Raw genomic sequence first — 26225 nt, 5'->3', positions numbered from 1 at the left:
AGGTAGCTACAGCCGTGGACTACCGTACTGTACTGTGTCTGCTGCTAATATAGACTGGATGATAATGAGATGTAGTATGTATAAAGAAGAAAGAAAAAAAAAACCACGGGTAGGTGGTATACAATTATGGATGGACTGCCGAGTGCCGACACAGAGGTAGCTACAGCCGTGGACTACCATACTGTGTCTGCTGCTAATATAGACTGGTTGATAATGAGATGTAGTATGTATAAAGAAGAAAGAAAAAAAAAACACGGGTAGGTGGTATACAATTATGGATGGACTGCCGAGTGCCGACACAGAGGTAGCTACAGCCGTGGACTACCATACTGTGTCTGCTGCTAATATAGACTGGTTGATAATGAGATGTAGTATGTATAAAGAAGAAAGAAAAAAAAACCACGGGTAGGTGGTATACAATTATGGATGGACTGCCGAGTGCCGACACAGAGGTAGCTACAGCCGTGGACTACCGTACTGTGTCTGCTGCTAATATAGACTGGTTGATAATGAGATGTAGTATGTATAAAGAAGAAAGAAAAAAAAAACCACGGGTAGGTGGTGGTATACAATTATGGATGGACTGCCGAGTGCCGACACAGAGGTAGCTACAGCCGTGGACTACCGTACTGTGTCTGCTGCTAATATAGACTGGTTGATAATGAGATGTAGTATGTATAAAGAAGAAAGAAAAAAAAAACCACGGGTAGGTGGTGGTATACAATTATGGATGGACTGCCGAGTGCCGACACAGAGGTAGCTACAGCCGTGGACTACCGTACTGTACTGTGTCTGCTGCTAATATAGACTGGATGATAATGAGATGTAGTATGTATAAAGAAGAAAGAAAAAGAAAAACCACGGGTAGGTGGTGGTATACAATTATGGATGGACTGCCGAGTGCCGACACAGAGGTAGCTACAGCCGTGGACTACCGTACTGTACAGTGTCTGCTGCTAATATAGACTGGATGATAATGAGATGTAGTATGTATAAAGAAGAAAGAAAAAAAAACCACGGGTAGGTGGTATACAATTATGGATGGACTGCCGAGTGCCGACACAGAGGTAGCTACAGCCGTGAACTACCGTACTGTGTCTGCTGCTAGTATAGACTGGATGATAAATAATGATATAAAAAATATATATATATATCACTACTGCAGCCGGACAGGTATATATTATATAATGACGGACCTGCTGGACACTGTCTGTCAGCAGATTGAGTTTTTTATAGAATAAAAAAACACCACACAAGTCACACGACGAGTGTACTTTTTCAGGCAGACAATCACAATATACTATACCGGTGGTCAGTGTGGTCAGGTCACTGGTCACAGAGTGGTCAGTGGTCAGTCACACTGGCAGTGGCACTCTGGCAGCAAAAGTGTGCACTGTTTAATATGTACTCCTGGCTCCTGCTATCTATAACCTATAACTGCTCCCCAGTCTCCCCCACAATTAAGCTGTGTGAGCACAGTCAGATATTATACATAGATGATGCAGCACACTGGGCTGAGCACAGATATGGTATGTGAGTGTGACTGAGTCACTGTGTATCGTTTTTTTCAGGCAGAGAACAAGAACAGAACGGATTATTAAATAATAATAAATTATAAAACTGCACTGGTGGTCAGGTCACTGGTCATCAGTCACTAGTATAACTCCTCCTAAGCTCCAGTAAGTAAATGAAGTGTCTCACTCTCACTCTCCTATCTATTTTAATTTCTAAACGGAGAGGACGCCAGCCACGTCCTCTCCCTATCAATCTCAATGCACGTGTGAAAATGGCGGCGACGCGCGGCTCCTTATATAGAATCCGAGTCTCGCGATAGAATCCGAGCCTCGCGAGAATCCGACAGCGTGATGATGACGTTCGGGCGCGCTCGGGTTAGCCGAGCAAGGCGGGAAGATCCGAGCCTGCTCGGACCCGTATAAAAAACCTGAAGTTCGGGCGGGTTCGGATTCAGAGGAACCGAACCCGCTCATCTCTAGTTCGAACCAGACCAAGTAGCCGCACAGCACAACTGTAAGGCCGAGATGCCCCGGGCAGCCACCCAGGAATAACCCACTGACCTTGCAGAATGGACCTGAATAGAACTCGGCAGCAGCAATGCTGCCGAAGTACAGGCTTGTTGAATGGTCAACCTGAGCCAACAAGCAATGGACTGCTTAGAAGGAGGACGACCAATCTTTGTTGCATCATAAAAGGACTAAAAGCGAGTCAGATTTTCTATGACGAGCAGTCCTCTTGATGTAGATTTTCAAAGCCCTCACCACGTCCAGGGACTTTGGAGTAACGGAAGAGTCGGCCAACACTGGAACCACAATTGGTTGATTCACGTGAAAAGCCGACACAACCTTTGGCAAAAACTGTGGGCGAGTCCTGAGCTCCACCCGGTCCTCATGAAATATCAAATAGGGGCTCTTGTAGGATAAAGCCCCCAAATTCCAATACACATCTTGCGGAGGCTGAGGCCAGCAACATGACTGTCTTCCACATCAGATATTTTAAGTCTACCCTATGTAAGGGTTCAAACCAGTCCGACTGGAGAAAATCCAAGACCACATTGAGATCCCACAGAGCCGTGGGAGGAAAAAAGGGTAGCTAAATGTGTAGAACACCCTTCAAGAAGGTCTGTACTTCAGGTAACACCGCCAGGTGTTTCTGGAAGAAGATAGAGAGAGACAAAATCTGAACTTTGATGGAGCCTAAAAGTTAGGCCCTTATCCATGCCTGCTTGCAGGAAAAGCAGAAAATGGCCAAGACGAAACTCCGCAGGAGGATATTTCCTACCCTCGCACCACGAGACATATTTCTTCCAGATACGGTGGTAATGCTTAGATGTGACCACCTTACAGGTCTGGACCATAGTGGAAACCACCTTGGATGGGAGACCCTTCCTAGTCAAAATCTCCCTTTCAATCTCCACGCCATCAAAAGTAGTCGCAGTAAGTCTGGATAGACAAACGGTCCTTGTCGAAGAAGGTCCCAGATCAACAGCAGCGGCCAGGGTTCCTCCAGAGACATTACCAGGAGGTCCGCATACCAGGCCCGTCGAGGCCAATCTGGGGCAATTAGAATTGCTTAAACTCTTTCTTTTTTTAGTCTTTTTAGAACTCTTGGAATGAGAGGAATAGGGGGAAACAGATACACGAACTGGTAAGACCCCTGAGTTGTCAGGGTGTCCACTGCAGTTGCCTACAATTCCCTTGTTCTGGAACAGTAATGATTCCTGTTGAGATTGTGTTATGCACACCAGTGCCTGCAGGAATGTACTGGTGTCTGAACGGAGAGGGATGCAAAAACAAATGAACTCACAGACAGACTGGGGAATATGACATTACGTACACAGAAGGTGATAGGGTAACAAAATAAACACAAAGTGAACAGAGAAGCCCAGAGGCTAAGAAACTGGGTGTCTCCCTAGTATTAGAAGTGCTCAGATGGAAAGAAGCGAGATGTTGTGTTTTAATACGTAGAGAACCCGAAATGCTGTTGCTAAGGGCAACAGCAAAACCCTAAAGGGTTACCAACGGGTGTGGCAGTAAACTCCTTGGTCAGAGATGGAATAATAGACACAAGGAGAGTCTCCACAATCGTAGTCCTCACTTGCAGTGCACTGGTTCAGCTTACTGCCACTAAACTGACACCAGAACACCTGGCACAGTGAGAAAGGATTTTGGCAGGCAAGTCTGAGAATACAGCCGCAAACTTGCTAAGTTCACAGAGTAGCAAAAGAACCCCAGCAAGTTAAACGACTGACTCCAGTCTTACTGCTAGGTCTGGATTGGCAGAGTGTAGGACCAAATCCCAAGGCCTATTTGCAGTAAGCAACAAACAAATACAAAGCTACACAGTACTGGCTAACTTTCAGGAACTGACTAACCAACAAAGATTCAGCAGCATCTGCTTAACCTGAGAAGAGGCTTTATATAGCAGGTGCTGTCCACGCCCCACTCAGACCTCACAGACTGTGAGCACAAAAACCAGCACCGGATCCCCTGCCGTGCACAAAGCCTGTAAACACTGCACAGCAAAAGACCCGAACCGGAGTATCAGCTGCGCTCAGGTTACTCCGCTAGCACTTGTCTCCCGGTTGCCATGATGACGTGGCAGCACAGGGCAGCAGACCCTAACAGTATTTCCCCTCTGACGAGGGGTCAAAGAACCCCTACCACCGGGTCTATCGGGGAACTGCGAGAAGAAAGAGCGTATCAGTCTGGGGGCATGAAGATCACAACTGCGCACCCACGACCGCTCCTCCGGGCCATACTCCTTCCAGTGCACCAAAAATGACAGCCGACCCCGAACCATCTTGGAGTCAAGAATCCTTTCAACAACAAACTCCCTCTGGCCACGTATCAGAAGAGGAGAAGGTCTTCCACTGGAAGAAGGATTACTAATCGCCCGTTTTAAAAGGGAACAATTAAATGTTTTATTGATACCCAAAGAACGGGGCAGATCTAACTGAAATGCCACCGGATTGATAACCCTAGTGATCTTATAAGGGCCGATGAACCGGGGGCCTAACTTATGAGATGGCTGTCTCAACTTCAAATTCTTGGTAGACAACCAGACGAAGTCTCCTAATTTGAAGCTGCAGGGTCTTTTCCGCTTATCAAAAACCCTTTTGGTCACTAATGACACAGACACAAGGGCTTTCTTCACTTTCCTCCAAATACCCCTAAGGACCGAAACCACAGAGGAACCACCAGGCGTGGAGTCCAGGGGGTCAAAAGAATTGGCCTTAGGATGATGCCCATACACACAAAGCAAGGGAGAGATCCCTGTAGCAGAGTGAGCCGCGTTGCTATAGGCAAACTCCGCCATGGACAGATGAGCAACCCAGTCAGTCTGACACTTGGAGACATAACACCTGAGGAACTGCTCCAAGGACTGGTTCACCCTTTCAGTCTGCCCATTAGACTGCGGATGGTAGCCTGACGACAAGCTGACAGAAATCTGGAGATCGGAACAAAATGCCCTCCAGAATTTGGCCACAAACTGGGATCCGCGGTCAGAGACCACATCAAGTGGCAACCCGTGGAGGCGCACAACATGCAGCATAAATAATTCAGACAGGCGTCTGGCCGATGGCAGCCCAACCAGTGGAACGAAGTGCGCCATCTTCGAAAACCTGTCAACGACAACCCAGATGGCTGTCATCCCCGAGGATTTGGGCAAGTCCACCACAAAATCCATTGAAATGTGGGTCCATGGCTTAGATGGAATAGAGAGTGGATGTAATGGGCCAACAGGAACCCCTCTAGGAGTCTTATTTCGGGCACAGATGTCACATGCCCGAACCCACTGATCCACATCCTTAGCCACCGAGGGCCGCCACACCGCCCTAGATAGCAACTCCCGAGTTCTGGCAATACCCGGGTGACCTGCCGACTTCTTGGCATGGAATTCCAGGAACACTCGCTGTCTTAACCTAGGAGGCACAAACAAAAGACCTACCGGAAGGTCTGGAGGAGCCTGCTCCTGTGCTCTAAGGACTAATGACAAGAGGTCCTGGGTAATGCCCACTTTAATACATGATGGGGACACAATGGGCAATGGCTCCTCGGTGATCTCCTGGATTGGAGCAAAACTCAGCGAGAGCGCATCAGCCTTGATGTTTTTTGACCCAGGGCGATATGTTATCAAAAAATTAAAGCGAGCAAAAAACAAAGCCCATCGTGCCTGCCTGGCATTGAGACGCTTCGCTGACTCTAAATATGCCAAATTCTTATGGTCGGTGAGAATTGAGACCACAAACTTAGCCCCCTCAAGCCAGTGTCTCCACTCCTCGAGTGCATCCTTAATAGCCAACAATTCCCGGTTACCCACGTCATAATTCATCTCGGCAGGCGAAAATTTACGGGAAAAGTAAGCACAGGGATGAAGGCGATTATCAGACACTCCCATCTGAGAGAGCACTGCCCCAATACCCATCTCAGAGGCATCCACCTCCACCACAAAAGGACGCTCTGGATCTGGGTGTCGCAGCACCTTGGCCGAGACAAATGCCCTTTTGAGACGGGCAAAAGCCGCTTTGGCCTCACAAGACCAGTGAGCAACATCCGCCCCTTTCTTAGTGAGTGCCACCAAGGGCGCCACTATAGACGAAAATCCAGCGATAAATCGTCTATAAAAATTTGCAAAGCCCAGGAAACGCTGAAGCGCCTTCAAACTAGTGGGCTTCACCCAATCCAGGACTGCCTGTACCTTGGAACCCTCCATTTGGAAACCTTCTGGGGAGATAATATATCCTAGAAATGCGATTTGCTGAACTTCAAATTCGCACTTCTCCAGCTTCGCCCCAAGCCGGTGGTCTCTGAGTTTCTGGAGGACTAAGCGTACATGCTTCCGATGTTCCTCCAGGGAATGGGAGAAGATTAGGATGTCATCTAAGTATACAACTAAGAATCTATCCAAATATTCCCTGAGCACATCGTTCATGAAATCCTGGAAGACTGCCGGGGCATTACAGAGCCCAAAAGGCATCACCAAATATTCATAATGCCCTGAGTGGGTATTAAAGGCAGTCTTCCATTCATCCCCCGCTCTTATTCGGATTAGATTGTACGCACCGCGTAGGTCAATCTTAGAAAAAATGGTGGCAGTACGAAGCTGGTCAAACAAGACCGAAATGAGAGGCAGTGGGTATGAGTTTTTAATTGTGATACGGTTCAATTCCCTAAAGTCGATGCAGGGTCGCAACGAACCATCCTTTTTACCCACGAAGAAGAACCCCGACCCAACTGGAGACTGTGAAGGTCTGATAAATCCCTTAGCCAAGTTCTCCTGAATGTACTCTGCCATAGCCTGAGTCTCAGGACGTGACAGGGAGTACAACCTGCTCTTGGGAAGCTTAGCATTCGGCAACAAATCAATGGCACAGTCATAGGGGCGATGGGGAGGTAGTACCTCTGCAACTTTTTTGGAGAACACGTCCGCAAAATCTGCATAACATCCTGGCAATCCTGGCAAACTTAGCTGCGAAAGCCTGACTGGAAGGCTCTAGCAACTCCTGAAACAATCAGTACCCCAACTAAGAATCTCCCCAGAGACCCAGTCAAATTGAGGATTGTGGGCCCTTAACCAGGGTAACCCCAACACCAATGGGGCAAAAGTACAGACAGTCACATAAAAGGACAATTTTTCAGAGTGTGTGGCTCCAATAAACAAAGAAATCTGGCTAGTGCAAGGGGTAATTTTACCCTGGGATAATGGTTCCCCGTTTAACCCACAGATCTCAATTTCCGATGCCAAGGGTACTAAGGGAACAGAGTGTTTCAGGGCGAATTGGCGGTCCATAAAAACCCCGTCGGGCCCACTGTCCACAAAGGCCTCAGTCTTGACAGTTTGACCGAGGATCTTCAAGGTCACCAGAATGATAAAAGTCTTCTTGGGAAATTCTGACTTCTGGCCTGACAGGATATTTCCCATCACCCTCAGGCCCTGAAGTTTTCCGGCTTTTCTGGGCATGATATTACCACATGACCTTTATTCCCACAGTACAAACACAACCCCTGCTGTCTCCTCCGCGTCTTCTCACGCGAGGAGAGGCGGGTAGCCCCAATCTGCATAGGTTCCTCGGAAAATTCCTCAGAGTCTGAGGTTCCCTTGGGAAAGAAGGAAACCTCAATCTCCCTTTCAAGCCTACGCTCTCTCAGCCGTCTATCCACCCGGATGGATAACTGCATGAGCTGATCCAAGCTATCAGGCAAGGGATATTGTACCAGTTGGTCTTTTATCTGGTTAGAAAGACCTCTTCGGTACTGGTGTCTCAGGGCTGGGTCATTCCACTGGGTATCATGTGCCAACCTCCGAAACTCCGTACAGTAAACCTCAACTGGCCTTCGCCCTTGCTTAAGGATCGAAATCTGAGCCTCGGCTGAGGCCGTCTTGTCAGGGTCACCATACAACATGCCCAGTGCCGTAAAAAAAGCATCAACACTTTTAAGCGACGGACAGTCAGGCTGCAACCCATATGCCCAGACCTGTGGGTCTCCTTGTAGCAAGGAAATCACTATGCCCACCCGCTGAATCTCTGACCCATAAAGACTGAGGCCTGAGCTGGAAATATAGCTTGCAGCTCTCCTTGAAACAAAAGAACTGCGAGCGATCTCCAGAAAAACGATCCGGGAGATTTACTTTCGGCTCCTTAACCCCTGAAGGTGCTGCTGCTGCGGGAGCTCCGCCAGCGGCCTGGGAGGTGTGCATTTTAATGGACAAATCATTAAATTGTCGAGTCAAGACCTGCACCTGATCGACCACCTGTTGCAAAGTATTTTGAGGGGTATGCTCCATATTCCCACAAAATTTCAACAGGAGTATTGGGCTGCTGAATATGTTATGCACACCAGTGCCTGCAGGAATGTACTGGTGTCTGAACGGAGAGGGATGCAAAAACAAATGAACTCACAGACAGACTGGGGAATATGACATTACGTACACAGAAGGTGATAGGGTAACAAAATAAACACAAAGTGAACAGAGAAGCCCAGAGGCTAAGAAACTGGGTGTCTCCCTAGTATTAGGAGTGCTCAGATGGAGAGAAGCGAGATGTTGTGTTTTAATACGTAGAGAACCCGAAATGCTGTTGCTAAGGGCAACAGCAAAACCCTAAAGGGTTACCAACGGGTGTGGCAGTAAACTCCTTGGTCAGAGATGGAATAATAGACACAAGGAGAGTCTCCACAATCCTAGTCCTCACTTCCAGTGCACTGGTTCAGCTTACTGCCACTAAACTGACACCAGAACACCTTGCACAGTGAGAAAGGATTTTGGCAGGCAAGTCTGAGAATACAGCCGCAAACTTGCTAAGTTCACAGAGTAGCAAAAGAACCCCAGCAAGTTAAACGACTGACTCCAGTCTTACTGCTAGGTCTGGATTGGCAGAGTGTAGTACCAAATCCCAAAGCCTATTTGCAGTAAGCAACAAACAAATACAAAGCTACACAGTACTGGCTAACTTTCAGGAACTGACTAACCAACAAAGATTCAGCAGCATCTGCTTAACCTGAGAAGAGGCTTTATATAGCAGGTGCTGTCCACGCCCCACTCAGACTTCACAGACTGTGAGCACAAAAACCAGCACCGGATCCCCTGCCGTGCACAAAGCCTGTAACCACTGCACAGCAAAAGACCCGAACCGGAGTATCAGCTGCGCTCAGGTTACTCCGCTAGCACTTGTCTCCCGGTTGCCATGATGACGTGGCAGCACAGGGCAGGAGACCCTAACAGATTGGAAGCCAATAGGTCTATTTGTGGATAACTCCACCGGTGAACCAGTTGTTGAAACACCTGAGGGTGGAGGCCCCAAGAGGAGGAAATTACAGCGATTTGCTGGTCCACAGGTAGTGGGTGGGGCGAAATGCCGCGATTAGTCATGCCCCTTCACACGGCTGAGAGTGTATTATTTTATCCTTATCCTACCAGCTTCACTAGGAAGCGGGCAGGATTGTTCGGGGATGCGGGTGAATCACCTACCCTTCAAGGGCTGCGGGGGAATACTCGAAAAATCAAGAGGCTTCCGCAGCTTCCGGGAGGGTAGGCAAGTATGGTACACTGTAGGGACCCTTGTGCTAAATTTAGCACAGCTATGATCATTCACACTGACATGCGGGTGGGATGCCCAGCACAGGGCTAGTCCGCCCCACATGTCAGTGCCGGCCCCCAGGCAGAAGTGCAAAGGCATCTCACAGCGGCGATGCCTTTGCACTTCAAGAGTAGCTGCCGGCCAGGAGCTACTCGTCGTTCCCCAGTCCGCAGCGGCTGCGTGTGACGTCATGCAGCAGCTGCGGCCCAGCCCCCGTTCGGTCCGGCCACGCCTGCGTTGGCCGGACCGCTCCCACGAAACGGCGGCCAAATGCCGCCGTTCCGCCCCCTCCCGCCCAGCGATCGCCTCTGCCTGTCAATCAGGCAGAGGCGATCGCAGCCCTGCTACTTCGGCCATCTGGCATGCGCCAGCGCACTACGGCGCATGCGCAGTTGGGATCCCGTTCGCTGGGCTGCGACAAAAAGCAGCGAGCGAACGGGTCAGAATGACCCCCACTGTACAGTTAACAATGCAATAGTGAGACAGCAAGGCGCGCGGTCCCTCACATTATTTTTATACTGGCATAAACTGTCTGGAATTTCTTGTGTAAAAACAGAGTGTATAATCCCTGTTCACATGTCTGCCAGTGTGAGGTAAGCAGCGGGCACCGCAGCCCGAAGCCAGTCAGATCTGGACCCTGGTGTCAGTACTCACCGCACCTTCATCATCTGTTAGGGGTGGCGGCATGCTGCTGGCATGGGCTCACACCCTGGGGTATGAGAAACAGCGCCTCAGGAGCTCAGTGTCCTGTCAGCGGGGATACGAACCATTAACTCTAAGGAAATTGGTTCGGTACCCCCTCCCTAAGTCCCACGACGCAGGCAGACTGGTTGCCAACCAGTGTGCCTGAGAATAACAAACTAACAGAAATTTCTGAGGAATACTCTCTGGAGAGCAGCAGAATGCACCCGCCTCCTTGGGCACATTTTTCTAAACGGAGTCTGCTAGGAGGGGCATAGAGGGGAGGAGCCAGCACAGTTTCTCTGACTTGCGGGATGAAGCCCAGCACAGGGCTAGTCGGCTCTGCTGTCAGGCCCTGCCCCCCCCCCCCCCGCACAGGTGCGTAAGCATTGCGCGCCGGCGAGTAGCTCCCTACCTGCGCAGCCTAGCTGTGCTGGCAGGCAGCTACCCGCTGCGTTCTGGGTCGCGGCAGCTGTGTGTGGCGTCATGCAGCCGCCGCCGCACCCCCCCCCCCACAACGGTCCGGACATGTCTGCGTTGTCCGGACTGCGCCCCTCCAACGGCCGTTGGCACACCCCCTCCCGCAACCGCTTCTTCCTGTCAGCAATCGGTTTTGAATTAGGCCCATAGTGCAACACCGTTGGGAAAAACAGGTAACAATTTTTTCACATATTGCACTCACATTTCAATAAAAGGTAAAAGTATGTAATAAAGCATGGAAAACAGCTTATGTCACAGTCTACACTGCATACCCATCCATTGGTATTGGAAATGAAATCACAACTGTCCCAGTAAACAGAGATCACAAATGGGTATCAGGAGGCAAAGGTCCAGCAGTCCATTCAAACAGGGTCTTTTCATCACCAGCTTAACATGTTTCAGACACTAAGGTCCTCATCAGAATAATGGTAATGACTGTCCTGAAACCTCAATAAATTCCCTTACTGATTGCTATCTGCCCTCTCCTTTAATTAACAGCATTTCCCCTCATTTTCCGTCATTTTCCCTAACAGGAAGTGCATCATCGGTAAACAGGAAAAAGATGGCCACCAGACTTGCTTAATGTCTTACACTATGCATTGATTCCAATGGCCATCTTATGCGTACCAGAACCCGTTTTTGCAGGAAAAGGGTTCCTTTTGCAGGGGAATAAAGCTCCTTCATTATACTGTACAACTAATCTTGAAGGGTTTAGAAAGCAATTCCTCATAGAGGAAAGTACTTCTGTTCATGATACATCCAGTAAAAACAAGGCCCATGTTTCAGTCCATTGTCTTAAAGGTACAGAGTCCCATATGTGAAAAACAAATAAAAAACAATACATATATTAGCAGCAAGAAGCAGGGGCGTTTTAAGAGAGGAGGAGGCCCGTGTTCAGCCTCCTCCGTTGGGCCCCCTCCTCTCTGCCCGGAGCGCTGTAGAGTCTGAGCACTAGAGGGCTCAGACTCTACTGTGCATGCGCAGATCTCCGGGAAAATGGTGCGGCGGCCATTTTCCCTGTAATTTCTCTACTGCGCATGCGCAGAATGCCATGAAAATGCCAGCTGGGCCATTTTCACTGTGTTCAAGCGGCGCTGCGGACGCCGGCGCTGGACTTCGGAGGGGAGAGTATTTTACAAATGAGTGCAGTGTGTGCGGTGGGGGCCCCCTCTGCACTCAGGGGCACGTGTGCATCACACACACTGCACCCAGTATAGAAACGCCAGTGGCAAGAAGAGGTAACAAATGAAGACAGCTATTCCAACAAGTCATAAATAAATTCATATAACATGTATAAAATAGATACTGTATATAAAATATATTGTTTAAAAACTAAGCAATTTCATGGAGTTTTATTACTCACAATGTTTCGGTTAGCAAACGTAACCTTTTTCAAGACATCCCACCAGTAGAACAGAAAGAGACATACTGGGAGCTGCCCTGGAACTCCCTTTATACCTTGCATGCTTAAGTGTAAACTCCTCCCCTTACAGCAATATTGGGAGTACAGTACTAGTGCCCATTACCATCCAAACAAAGCTCTTAAACACAAATAAATGCAAGGGTTCAGCTACCCGCTTGCCTAGGGCATTAAAGCTGTTAGTTATATCCAACAATATCCAACTAATACCACAGTCAGAAAACACTAATTAGTGGTAATCACCGCTGGACTTCTGGTATGCATTTCACCGCAACCGGAAGTAGACAGTGCGTGCGTTCTATCAGCCGGAAGTCCCTGTTTGATTGCAGAGGGTCATAGGCATATTTAAACAATGGAAGTTCACACAAAGTCATCCCTAAGTGGCTGGAACGCAAACAGGAAGTGCTAATTGCGTTCCAATACCACTTATTACTACAAAATACTAATAGGGTATTGCGAATCTGGTGGGAGATACGGAGCAGCAACCAGTAATTATATTACAGTATGTAACATTACAAATATAAAAATGACACATATAAAAACCACAATGTAAAAAAGACACATTGAAGGTAAACACACATTGGACAACTAGAGACACCAATGGATAAAAAATATATATCAAAAAGTCAAGAGGTCAAAAATAAAATATATATATATATCATGCAGCTGTTGGTGGAGATTACAAGCGAGTCGATTACAATTAGTAGAATCACCCAACTTAATTTATAAGAATATATTCAAATGATTGTATTCATTCATGCACTTTATGCCTCTCTTTTTAACAACAATAGCCCCCTGTCACTGCCTTGTCTGAGTGGGGGTACCCATCAATTATCATATATTTCAGGGTAGTGAGTTGATGACCAGCCTATAAAATGTGATGCCACTGGTTTATCAGTGACACCTATCTGATATGCTAATTTTATATCGGACCGATGCTGTGTCATTCTCACTCTGAAGGTCCTTGTGATCTTGCCCACATACATTAGTCCACAAGGAAACATCGAGAAACAAATAATGTGATCCAATAGGCATGTCAAATGGTGCTGTAAAAGATTATCTTTCCACTTTGTGGGTGTGGAAAAGAACCTACGTTCAGCGCCCTGCAGATCGTACACCCAAGGCACTGTAAGCAGCCTGTCCTGGTGGTCAACCAATTTTCTCTGCATGAGGGCATAGTTTTCATGTTGGTTCTATATAAAAGAGCTTTTAAATTAGGGCCACGTCTTACACTTAACAGCAACGGTGCTGCCCAATTCTGCCCATATTCACATCAAATGCAACAATTGGCCAGTGTTTCTTTATAAACCATTACACTGGCCGCTTGCATCACATTTTGTGCGCTTTCAGGGCACAGCAACCGCTTATGGTTTTCTTGCAGTGGACAGGAGCAGTCTTTTTGCAATGGTGAAGCAACCATCAACCACCCTTCTATTATAACCTCTTGAGAAGAACCTTTGCATGGTCTCCTCTAGTTGCACCTCAACAAGATCAAGTTCCGAATTTGATCCTGAAGACCTGTAAGAAATGAGAAACAGGTAACTTGTTTTTAAGGCATTTTGATGCTGACTTGAAGGGGCAAGAAGGGTATTGCTATCAGTAGTTTTACGATATAAAGTGTGTGCTAACCTATTATCCTTACGGAAGAATATATTGTCCAGAAAGTTCATAGACATCTTGTCAATTGAGGCAGTAAACCATATTGGACTGTCCAGAGCATTAATAACATCAACCATATCTAGAAACGACTGTTTATTGCCCTGCCAGACCACAAATATATCATTAATGAACCTCTTGAAATGTACGAGCTCATCCCTGTAATGTGGCAAAATAAGTTAATTGTTATAATCGTCCATGAAAATATTTGCATACGCTATAGCCAAATTTGACCCCATAGCGGTCCCCAACAGCTGCATGAAAAACTTGTTCTTATTGGAATGGATATATTTGGCATTGCCCAGTGAGGAGTACTGCATCAGCACCCCAGGCAGTTGTTGCTTTTTAAGTGTGTGTGTAACCTTGTTCTGGAGATATATATATATATATATATATATATATATATATAGAGAGAGAGAGAGAGAGAAAGGCAGAGGCACACAGGGACCTTTTCTTCAATATTAAATTTGTATTAAAACATTACAAAAATGAGCCAACATTTTGGGGCTCCAGTGCCCCTTTGTCAGCACCTTGTACACTATTATTGAAGAGAGGACTTGAAGCGGTATCATACTTTTTAGATAACATTAAGTATACACCAATGAATTTCCACCCCTAAACTAGGGTCTTCATGGACAATAATTCCAGGAGCAAAGTTTTAAAAGCAACTAATACAATTGGTACCTGCTCCGTCCAGAGACTGTTTAGCAGATGGGGGGCAGAGACCACCATCCTACAAAGACATAAAGGAGCAGATTTTAAAGCTTTGCTCCTGGAATTATTGTCCTCGAAGACCCCAGTTTAGGGGTGGAAACGCGTCGGTGTATATGCAGACGATCCATGGAACAACTGAGAGGCAAAGACCGGAGTTTCCATCTGGGTAGAGTCAGGTTGAAGTTCCCGGGATTCTGACTTTACCATACATTGTTAAGAACTGTTTGGCCACAGTTCTTATAAATCCGGTAATTGCACTTTATTCAGCCAGTTCTGGACACCTGCGCCTGTGTTTATGTTTACATTGTCTTAATCATGTTTTATACATGTTATATACTTAATTAAATTATACTTCACTATGTATGATTTTTTCATTTTATCCACATGATATATTGCCTGATATTGGAGAGAGACACATATTTAACCAGGACGGACCGCTGAAATATACACTAAGCACTGGATAAGTTTATTCTCAATTCTTTTTGTATGTGCTGTATCTGGTGGCGGGTAGAGGACACTGTTCAAAGGGAATTCATTTTATAAGCTGCTGGTGTTCCGTGCATGATATAGCTTCACAACTTTATGCTCTTGTATTACCTGCAACAAGTTGGCACCGCGATGGGCACCAGGTTCGGCCAAAGCCATACCAACCTCTTCTTGGCCTTCTGGGAGGAACAAAAGATCTGGCATGATGGTAGTTTGGGGGTGGGCCTGGTGGTCTGGAAGTGATCTACAGATGATGTTGTTTTTATTTGGGAAGGTTCGGAAGAAAGTCTTATCTGTTTCTGTCAAGGGTTGCATGTTAATGATTTTAAGATTGTTTTATTCTTTTTATCTAGTCAATCAGAGATTGTATTTTTAGACCTTAGTATTTATTTAAAGAATGTGTCATACATACCAAATCTCCCAGAAAGCCAAGAGACTCTAATAGGTACATCAGAATAAGCAGTTAGCACCACATGTACTGGCTAGAAGGTAAGAGAAATTGTGCAGAAAAAGGTATTTGTGACTCTCAAACAACTGAAATGTCTACATGGTTCCAGAAAAAAGGATATGATCCAATCACTTTAGAAATGGCATGTAAAATAGTTGAGAATGTTGAGAGAGCTGATCTATTGAACAAGAAAAATAAAGAAATAAAGATTAAACAGGGTGAAAATAATCTAGAATGAGTGTTTATTATTCAGTTCAACTCTTACTTTAAAGAAATCTAAAGAGTATTTAAGAGGAACTGACACATCCTAAAGAAGGACCCGGTAAAAGGAGGAAATATTACCAGATTTGCCAAAATTTGTATAGAAAAAAGCAGCTTTGCTGAAAGATGGGCTAGTAAAAAGCAGTATCGATGATATAAAAAGGGTTAGTATCCATACTGAAGGCTTTCACTGCTGCGGCTTATGTTTGATGTGCAGGACGGTGAAAGGAGAAAGTAAAATATGGGAAATCCAAGCTAAAGGACAGAAGTACCCCATTAAAGACTTCATAACGTGTAACACATAAAATGTTATATTATGCCCTGGAGTGCAGATGTGGCATAATTTATATTGCCAAAACCATCAGGAGCCTTAAGGTCCTCTTAGCAGAGCACATCTATAATATAAGAAACGGATTGGAAACACAGTGTCATCTCATGTTTTAAATTAAAACATACTGTAACTCAAGGGAGTGCTGTCTAAAAGTCAGCCTTTTGGGGCATACCATCAGTGACTCCATCTTGGAGATCAAAAGACGTGGAAATTAGACTATACCAAACAGAAATGTGATGGATCTATAAATTAACCACTTTAGTCCCCAGTGGTGTGTGTGTGTGTGTGTGTGTGTGTGTGTGTGTGTGTGTGTGTGTGTGTGTGTGTGTGTGTGTGGTGAATATCGTGGGCAGGTCAGTTATTTCTATACAGGGAGAGACAGACCCAGAGAGGAGATATATATATAGAGATATATATATATATATATATCCAAAGAATCCAAAAAAGGCAGGAGCAGTCTTCAAAGCAGTAAAGGGTTTCTAATCAGACCATCAATGTAAAGATAAGATCAACGTTTTTTTGGTGAGTGCTCCTGCCTTTTTTGGATTCTTTGGATTTGTGCTAGAGTGGGATTTTTTCTCATCTATCTGGATGCCACCCCAGCAAGTTTATATGCAACACGTGTGTGTGGACACTACCCTTGTATATGATATTTTGCATGGCTTTGCAAATTATGTCCTGCACCAGTGATTATATTATATGAACTTAAGCTATTTCTCAATGACTTTTAATGGACATTTTTTTCTGAATGGATTGGATCCTGATGACCTGTGGACCGGTTGCTATTAATACTTAAATGGATTTATTTTTTTCTCTCGAATGTTGTTCAAATAATACTTTGGAGAAATTCCTTTATGTTTGAAGTTTTCTTTTTTTATCTATATACATTTTTCCTTTTTTCTTATTTTTTTGAGATTTTTTTGAGATATATATATGTATATGTATTTATATACATGTATGTATACATACATTTCTTTGCAGTTTGTGGCCTGATTTAGTGGTATAGACTAATTAGTGGGATTTGTCTATTGTGATTTGACATAGTCTGTTTATTCTTCTATATGGAGAACCTTGTTTCTACTGAACTGTTACATGCTGCTGAACATGACTCATTGGCATTTACTGATGAGGATGCTGAACGGGTGTTGTCTGAATTCAGTGATTTTGAACAGATACCAGCAGAGAGTGTTTTAGATCTATATCATAAACTTCTGAACCCTGAAAAGAGATAGATAGATTTATTGTTACACGGGCAATTTCTTTCCGACTACTTCCGTAAGAAACAGATTCCACGGGGCTTTCGTTTAAAAAATATCCCTACAATTGGGAGGGACAACCCGGCCTTCTGTAGTAAATGGTGTTCCATTTTAAACAAGTGCTCATTTGATCTTCTTCTACTGGTGATTGAGGAAGTAGGGAGTGACCTGAAAAGATTAAGAACTGAGATCACTAGTTTTAAGCCAGTAGCCATTGATTCCCTACAAAAGGATAATACCCAACAATGGATGGTTAAACTTAAACAACAAACCGACAAGTATCGTAAAGATCTTATTTCCTTTAAGCGATCCAAACTTGAGAAAGTTAATCGAGACTATAAGGATCACAGAGTCTATAATTGGCTGACTGGGAATGAAAACCCCACTTTCAGGTTCAGTGGTAATAGATATAGACAGAACCAAGTACATTTTGATAGTTGCTCCTCATCTGAGAGGGATTCTTCTGATTTTCAGACACGTTCAAAACCCCCCCTACCAAGGGCTAATACACGGTCACAATTTGGGGAATTAACTTAAAACGCAGAAGGCCCCACCTCCGGTGGGGCAAATATAAAAGAAAAGAAAAAGCAAACCAAAGCTCAGAAGAATCGGTGATTAATCTATCCTCACATAAACTCTCAACCTCAGAGACTAGCTTACTCTCTAGAGGCTTGAGCTTTATGCCTACACCTAAATGTAATTAATTTGATTGGGCTATTGATAGATTTAAGGTTGGTAGAAAGTTGAGACTTATAGAGAAATTTTCTAATCCAATGATAGACGATCAAACTACTAGGATGTTTAAGAGAAAGAGTACCTATGACCCCCCATCCTTAAATCCTAGTATAAAGACCTTTACTAGGATGTTGGATCAGGATGTGAAGAAGTCACTTGAAAAACACAAGAAGTGTAGATATAATTTCAATAGGGCTGAGAGAAGGGCTTTAAGTGATCTAAAGAATAATTCACGTATTACCGTGAGACTTGCCGACAAGGGAGGGGCGGTGGTTTTATTAGATACAAATGAATATAATACTGAGGCATTGAGACAACTTGCAGATAGTGGAACTTACAGGTTATTACCTAGTGACCCTGTATTGACTTTTAAGAACCGATTGGATAAACTATTGGATGCCGTTTTAGTCCATGGTTTGATTGATGAAGAAACTACTGGTTTCCTAAAGACAGAATTTCCTATTTGTCCCATACTATATTTACTGCCAAAAATTCATAAAACATTGGACAAGCCACCGGGCCGTCCGATAATTTCTGAACGTAACTCACTATTTTCCAACGTGGCTCAATATGTGGACAGTTTCTTGCAGATTTGTGTGAAGGAAACCAGTAGTTATCTAAAAGATACGGGTGACTTTTTGAGACCTTGAACTTACTTCCATATGCTGATCAGAGGATTCTGGTCACTCTGGACATCACGTCCCTCTATACGGTGATCCCCCATGGTGCTGGCTTAGCCGCTAGTAGGAGGGCTCTGATTAATTTACACACTGGGACTCCACCGACTGAGTTTTTGATGGAGCTACTTGAGCTAATCTTGACATGTAACTATTTTTGCTTTGGGGGCGGTACTATCTCCAAACGGCGGGTACAGCTATGGGGGGTAATATCGCCCCATCTTACGCTAATTTATATATGGATGATTATGAGAATGAGAACATCTTCCCGCTGTTTGGGGATAGTAACGCCTTCTATCGGCGATTTATTGATGATATCTTTTTGATATGGAATAATACTGATGAATCCCTCCTTGGGATGTTGAAATACCTCAATCAACTTGACTTACCGATTAGGTTCACTATTCATTTTGACAGGGAGTCTATTGACTTCCTGGATGTAAGCGTCTATACCACTGAATCAGGCTATGGTTACAAACTGTTTAGAAAATTGACCGATAGGAATACATTATTATCTTTTGATAGCCACCATCCCGGATCATTAAAACGTAATTTACCTGTTTCTCAATTTATGAGGGTCCTTCGGAATAACTCGGATCCTAATACAACTACTATACAGTTGGAGGATACGAAGAATAGATTTAAGCCCAGGGGCTATGATAATCGTACCATCATGAACTGCCTTGAGAAGGCAAAGAAAATCCACGCAGGGCGCTCACCAAAGAGGGTTATTGAGAAAAATCCTTTTGTTGTCTCGACTACATTCAATACAGCTGGACCTGCCATACGAAGAGTGGTTAACAAACATTGGTCAGAGGTCAAAACAGATCCATCACTTATAAAGAGACTGCCCAATAGACCTCTATTGAGCTTCAGACGGGCACGCAACCTCAAAGATATTTTAATGCAGCCTGATAGACCAATGGGTTCCATCTCAGATATGTGGTTGGTACCTAAGAAAATGGGATGCTATAGATGCACAAATTGCACCACTTGCCGGAGCATGACAAGTGGAGATTACTTTCACCATCCGCATACTGGTGCTAAAATATTTATCCGCCACAGACTGAGCTGTACTTCTGATTTTGTTGTCTATACTTTGACATGTCCCTGCTCTTTAGTTTTTATGTGGGCAAAACAATTCGCCCTTTTCGTGAAAGGATGGCAAATCATCGACTGTCTGTTAGAGAAGCAGTTCTGTTAGTGGCAATTCAGATAAACCGGTGGCTAGACATTTTTATGAGGCACGTCACCCTCTTGCTACATTGAAGAGTATGGCAATTGATAGAGTAGCACCACTGAGAAGTGGTGGAGACCGTGCTAAGCTCTTGCTGAAGCATGAGGCGGCTTGGATACACCGCCTAGATACCATAAGACCCCGTGGCCTTAATGATGGAATTCACTATAGCACTTTTCTGGAATGAACTATGGCTCTCACTCTAATACATTTTTTCTTTATATACTTTCTTATATTTTATATTTTTTACTTATTTTGCTCAGTTTGGAGCCTGTGATGGTGGCTTATCTGTAGTTGCTGTTTATTTTCTTATTTTTTCATTTTTTCTAATGTATTCCTATATACGGTCTAAATCTTCTTGCAACAGTCTGAGCATATGTGCTTCTTATGGAATTTTCTTATAGGTGTTGGTATATAATTGAACTGGTTCTGCGGGTTGTCTATATATGCATATGGATACATATGTGTATTTACTTGTGTATGTATGTGCATATATATATATACACAACTACATAGTCTCCCCTGATACCACTATCACCCAGCCTACCCAGTCCTGAGTTTGAGTATACTCTTAATATGCCGGTTGGATCTGGATGCGCTAATTTTAGCATTTATTAATGTATACAGAAATGTTGCTATAGCAACGCGTCACTTCCGGTTGACGGACCTCCGATTTTCATTTCACTATCCTGTATTATGAGTAGTGAAGGTGATGTACTGTTATGCAAACGTTAGGACTATATGGTTTCTTTTGGGAGCCTGTGCTCCTAATAAATCTATGAGGATGTGCTGAACCAACGCTGTCTAGTCTCGATGTATTGCTGTCGTGGTAGCGCTTGACTTCCGGTCAGCTGATGCGCTCCATTGACAGGAAGTAAGGATGTTGATGAAACGCACGCCGGAGTACTATGGCCACTAATGTATCTACATTTGCTTATGCACGATCGGTACTTGCAATCATGACTGGAATTAGGTAGGGTGATGTTTGGTGTTTTGGTAGTTGTTTTTATACATATTTTTATATATATGTATGGTGCTGGTATGTTTATTACTTTTTTTGTATGGGGTGTGGGGGTGTTGCTTTGATAAATTGGTGGGTGGGTCTGTGTAGGGTATATAAGGGTGATTCCTTCAGTATATAGCTATCTTGACAAAGGTCTGCATATAGACCGAAACGTTGATCTTATATTTACATTGATGGTCTGATTAAAAACCCTTTACTGCTTTGAAGACTGGTGAGTGCTCCTGCCTTTTTTGGATTCTTTGGATTTGTGCTAGAGTGGGATTTTTCTCATCTATCTGGATGCCACCCCAGCAAGTTTATATGCAACACGTGAGTGTGGACACTACCCTTGTATATATATATATATATATATATATATATATATATTTATATATATCGCAATACAATATATAAATATCTATAAATAAATAAATAAAATAATAAATATATATATATATATATATATATATATATATATAGTATTTATCAACAAACATCCAGCGGCACTCGGAGTCTTTTCAATTTCAAAAAAGTGTAATACAAATCACAGCATAGTTCTCCAACGTTTCGGGGCTGATACGCCCCTTTGTCAAGGTGAATAACATTAAAAGTGAGAAATAACATACCTTTATACCAAAGGAAGAAGCCCCGTGTGCACTCGTGTAAGACGCTGCCCGGCTTCGGGATCCGGCGTCTTCCAGTTACGTCATCAGGGAGCGGCCGCCAATACCATGGCAACCGGACGCGCCCTCTATCCCCGTCTGACGCGCTGTTGAACAAACATAGTGTAGGAAGAAGATTACAGTCTCCCTCCACCTAGTACAGCTTAGTTCATACCCGCAGTACAATCGTGGGATTAATCCAACATGAATATGTCCACACTGACAAGCAGTGTTGGACAGCAGCGTTACTAAACAATAAATAAGACCCGCTTTTTTATCCATGTAAATATATAAATGGATATCTATAGGTTATATAGGGGTGTAAAAGGCTACGTGAATAAAATCTCTATGGCAAAAAGAAATAAAAAAAAGTGAATAAAAAAGGGGAAACAGTACATTTATGACTCCTAAAACGGGGGAGTGTGTTCTGTGTGTATCAAAATAAGATCGTGAAGGACATCCTTGACTGGAATAACACTGTGTGTGACCCACGATTGGACTGCAGGGTAAATACCAGTTACAATTCTATTTCATAACCAACAAACAAATATATAAAGTGAGACAATAAAGTGGAAAAGAAACAAGAAGCAAGAGGAAGGAATCTAGGGAAAAGCTGCAGGCTGAGGGAAAAATTTGGAACACAAAAGATAGGGTACAGGGCAGGGAAATTATCAATAGAATTAATTCTCATTTAGGAATCCTTCTGGAAACTGGATTGATTTTCCTTATGAAGTCCTTCTGAGGAACTGGGACCACTTATAGATGGACGCCCAATTGTCCAGTTATTTACGTGTGTGTGAACAGGTTCCAAGACATTCATTCATTTAAACCCCTAGGGTTTATGGTGTCCAGCTTGTAAATCCACTTTGCTTCAGTACAGAGCAGTTTTAACTAGAGATGAGCGGATTCGGTTTTACTCGGTTTTACTCGGTTCTCAAAACCGAATCTTATTGGCTATCCAAAACACGTGACATCCGTGAGCCAATAAGATTCGGTTTTGAGAACCGAGTAAAACCGAGTAAAACCGAATCCGCTCATCTCTAGTTTTAACCAGACCCCCCAGCTGTTATAAGTGTCCAAAGTGCACTATATGCACCCATATGCTGACCGGTTCCAGCTACAAACATCCATATAAAGATATACCATTCAAAATTCAACATGTCCTCACTTGTACTTCCTCTTTCATCATCTACCTCATAATATGTCCATGTAATTTATACTATGTAGGCAAATCAATCAGAACAGTCAGGGAAAGGATAGCCCTGCACAGGTCAGCTATAAAACAGGCGATAGCTGGCAAAACCTCGGACCAACCAGTAGCGAGACATTTCGCTAAAAAAGGACATTCCCTTAACGAGTTTAAACATCTAATAATCGACCATGTGGCTAAAACTTTGAGGGGAGGCGAAAGAAAACTGCTCTGTACTGAAGCAAAGTGGATTTACAAGCTGGACACCATAAACCCTAGGGGTTTAAATGAATTAATGTCGTGGAACCTGTTCACACACACGTAAATAACTGGACAATTGGGCATCCATCTATAAGTGGTCCCAGTTCCTCAGAAGGACTTCTATATATTTGTACAATAATGTTTTTTGTATATCTATGTATTTTATATGAATTTGTTTATGACCTATTGGAATAGCTGTCTTTGTTACATGTTTGTTTCCTCTTCTTACTGCTAATATATGTATTGTTTTTCATATACTGTATGGGACTTTAAGACTATGGACTGAAACACGGACCTTGTTTTTACTGCATGAATCATGGACCTTGTTTTTACTGCATGAATCATGGACAGAAGACCTTTTCCCTATGAGGAATTGCTTTCTAAACCCTTCAAGATTTGTTGTGCAGTATGTACTATATAATGAAGAAGCTTAATTTCCCTGCAAAAAATGAACCCTTTTCCTGCAAAAACAGGTGCTGTAACATATGAGGAATGCATAAGATGGCTGCTGGAACGCATGGTGGAACACAAATCAAGGAAGTCTGGCAGCCATCTTGTTCCTGTTTACCGATGATGCACTTCCTGTCAGAGAAAATGCAGGAAAATGAGGGGAAATACTGCTAATTGAACAGGAGGACAGATAACAATTAGTAGGGGTATTTATGGAGGCTCCAGGACAGTCATCACCATGCTTCTGATTAAGGACCTTAATGTCCGAACATGTAAAGCTGGTGATGAAAGGAAGTCTTTACTCTATACTTGCGTTCAGTCACATAGGCAATATGGCGATATTCTTTTGGGGAAGCAAATCAAAATATTTCACAAATAGTTAATCTGAAAAGTTCCTACCATTAGTGAACCTCTGCATAAGAAAATGGAATTCTTCGGGTTGGATGTATAAAAGTTAAAAATGCAGTAAAACCTAAGAAACTGCAATACATATGGCTTGCCATAGAGTATATATTAAAAATGGTCCACTGCAGATATCAGCGCTGTGGTCCTGCAGCACAGCAAGCCCTGATGTGCTGGTATACTTTATACAATATCATCCAAAGGATCTCTCTCTGTTTCCCTGACAGTTGCTCATGCGCAGCCGATAGACCCACATGGGCAGTATTAATGGGTCATAAACCTGGAAGACTTATCTGTATAAGGAGCTGTCGCCATAGGTAAGTGTACCGGCATACCAGCGATCACAGATGGTGGTATGCAGGCAAAAGAGGGCACTTTTCATGTGATTGATACATCCCAATGGTTTGCCATTGATTGTCGATGGATTTGCCCTTGGTGGGAATTCAATGGTTCTCAGCCATCGATGGAAAGTAAGTACCAATGTTTTTTATTTCTCTTTTCTAACTGATGCAGGGGGCATTAAGGACCCCAATGCCTCTTTTAATTACAATCCATTCCCTGTTTAGCTCGCTTTATTGCAGAAGCAAGTGTGGTTTTCTGTCAATGGTTTCATATAAAGCACCAATGGCCCCATTAATGGAGTCCATCGATGGTTAAACCTCCAATGTCCATCCCTAATCATAGTGCAAGAATCTCTAGACCATAAGGTTTAGTACATGATCTGAGGATAGAGGAAATGTGTACTACCCCAAAAGGCTACTGGCGTATCTATAATGGGTGCAGTGTGTGCAGCGCACACGGGCCCCTGGGACCAGAGGGGCCAACACCACATGCCGTGTACCCATTTTTTTCCAATACTTTCCTTTTTTCTGGAGTACAGCAGCAGTGACAGTGACTCTGAGCACTAGGTTATTTTGTGGGTCTCCAGGAAAATGGTGTGGCAGCCATTTTCCTGGCATTTTGCTCATACTCAGTATAGAAAATCACCGGGAAAATGGCTGCCACTCCATTTTGCCAGTAACCTGCGCCCACCAAGTGCTCAGAGTCAATGCCACTGCCTACTAGAGAGGAGGGGGCTTGGAAGAGGACTGCACATGGGCCTCCTCCTCTCTTAATAAGCCCCTGCAAAAGGCAACAACATTTGAGCCATTGGCAGATTATAGTACTTATAGAGGCAGTAGCGGATCTTGCCACGGGCAAGCAGGACTTTTGCCCGGGGCGCCGCCTTCCGGAGGGCGCCGGCGCCATCCGGAGGGCGCCGCACCATGGCAAGATCCGCTGCTGATGTGCCGTGCGCCCCCCGCTGCCGCCCGCTGTCCCCCGCCGTGAAGGGAACTAGACGCGTAGCGTCTAGTTTCCCTTCGTGGAGAGGACGTTTACTGTACGGTGCGCGATGAAGTCATCGCACACTGCACAGCAAAGGTCCTCTCCACGAAGGGAACTAGACACGAAGCGTCTAGTTCCCCTTCGTGGAGAGGACCTTTGCAGTGCGGTGCGCGATGACGTCATCGCGCACCGCACATCTTTCATCGGCGCTACTACTGTACAGGGGGCGTAAGTGACAACGCCCCCTGTATGAAGCCACGCCCCCATCGCCTGCCCGGGGCGCTCAAAACCCTGGAGCCGGCCCTGTATAGAGGATACAGGATATAGGGATATAGGGATTAAGGCTGGCGTTAGGATGTAGGGTTAGAGGTTAGGGATTACATGTGGTGTTAGGGATTACAGATAGAGTTTAAGGTTAGAGGCTAGGGTATAGGGTACAGCAAAATGTGGGTATCGACATTATGTACCTATAGACATTGTGGTGTCTAGATAACAGTAATGTGCTGTGAGGGGAGGCAGAGCCTCTCCTGTCATACCACAGTATACTCCAGAGTTTTGACTATAAAAACTACCGTTAAATCCTTTTCTCGTAGTCCGTAGAGGATGCTGGGGTCCATTTTAGTACCATGGGGTATAGACAGGTCCTTTGAGAGCCACTGGCACTTTAAGAGTTTAATAGTGTGGGCTAGCCCCTACCTCTATGCCCCTCCTACCAGACTCAGTCTAGAAACTGTGCCAGAGGAGACGGACATACTTCGAGAGAAGGAAATACACAGATAGTGGTGAGATTCACACCAGCTCACACATAAAAAAAAGGAAAGCCAAGCTAACCAACTTGGAACAATTCAGCAACGGCTGAAACAACAATACTGAACCAAGTAACAATGCAGGAATACGAAGCACTGGGCGGGCGCCCTGCAACCTCTACGGACTACGAGAAAAGGATTTACTGGTA

General features: G+C 44.4%; 1 protein-coding gene and 1 long non-coding RNA gene across 5 annotated transcripts in view; one reads left to right on the top strand and one right to left on the bottom strand.

Annotated features, from left to right (window-relative positions):
- Positions 1 to 26225, top strand: part of LOC134936040 (mucin-3A-like) — a 300343-nt gene that overhangs the window by 58333 nt on the left and 215785 nt on the right. For 3 of the 4 annotated variants that reach the window (XM_063930944.1, XM_063930942.1, XM_063930941.1), the window contains one exon: positions 24172 to 24261. The exons of the other annotated variant lie outside the window; for it this stretch is intronic. In XM_063930944.1, the coding sequence (XP_063787014.1) occupies positions 24172 to 24261 (90 nt within the window). The remainder of the gene's footprint in view (positions 1 to 24171; positions 24262 to 26225) is intronic. 4 annotated transcript variants of the gene reach the window in all.
- The window catches only part of LOC134936042 (uncharacterized), a 55882-nt gene continuing 45072 nt past the window's right edge, over positions 15416 to 26225 (bottom strand). Inside the window, exons 2-3 of the long non-coding RNA XR_010180444.1 lie at positions 21607 to 21749; positions 15416 to 15658 (exon numbers count right to left, since the gene is read on the bottom strand). This is a non-coding gene — a long non-coding RNA (uncharacterized LOC134936042). The remainder of the gene's footprint in view (positions 15659 to 21606; positions 21750 to 26225) is intronic.

Source organism: Pseudophryne corroboree, chromosome 6, assembly GCF_028390025.1.
Source record: "Pseudophryne corroboree isolate aPseCor3 chromosome 6, aPseCor3.hap2, whole genome shotgun sequence".
Taxonomy (NCBI): Eukaryota; Metazoa; Chordata; class Amphibia; order Anura; family Myobatrachidae; genus Pseudophryne; species Pseudophryne corroboree.
The sequence above is the reverse complement of the archived record's forward strand: the minus strand, read 5'-3'. Positions and strand labels throughout refer to the sequence as shown.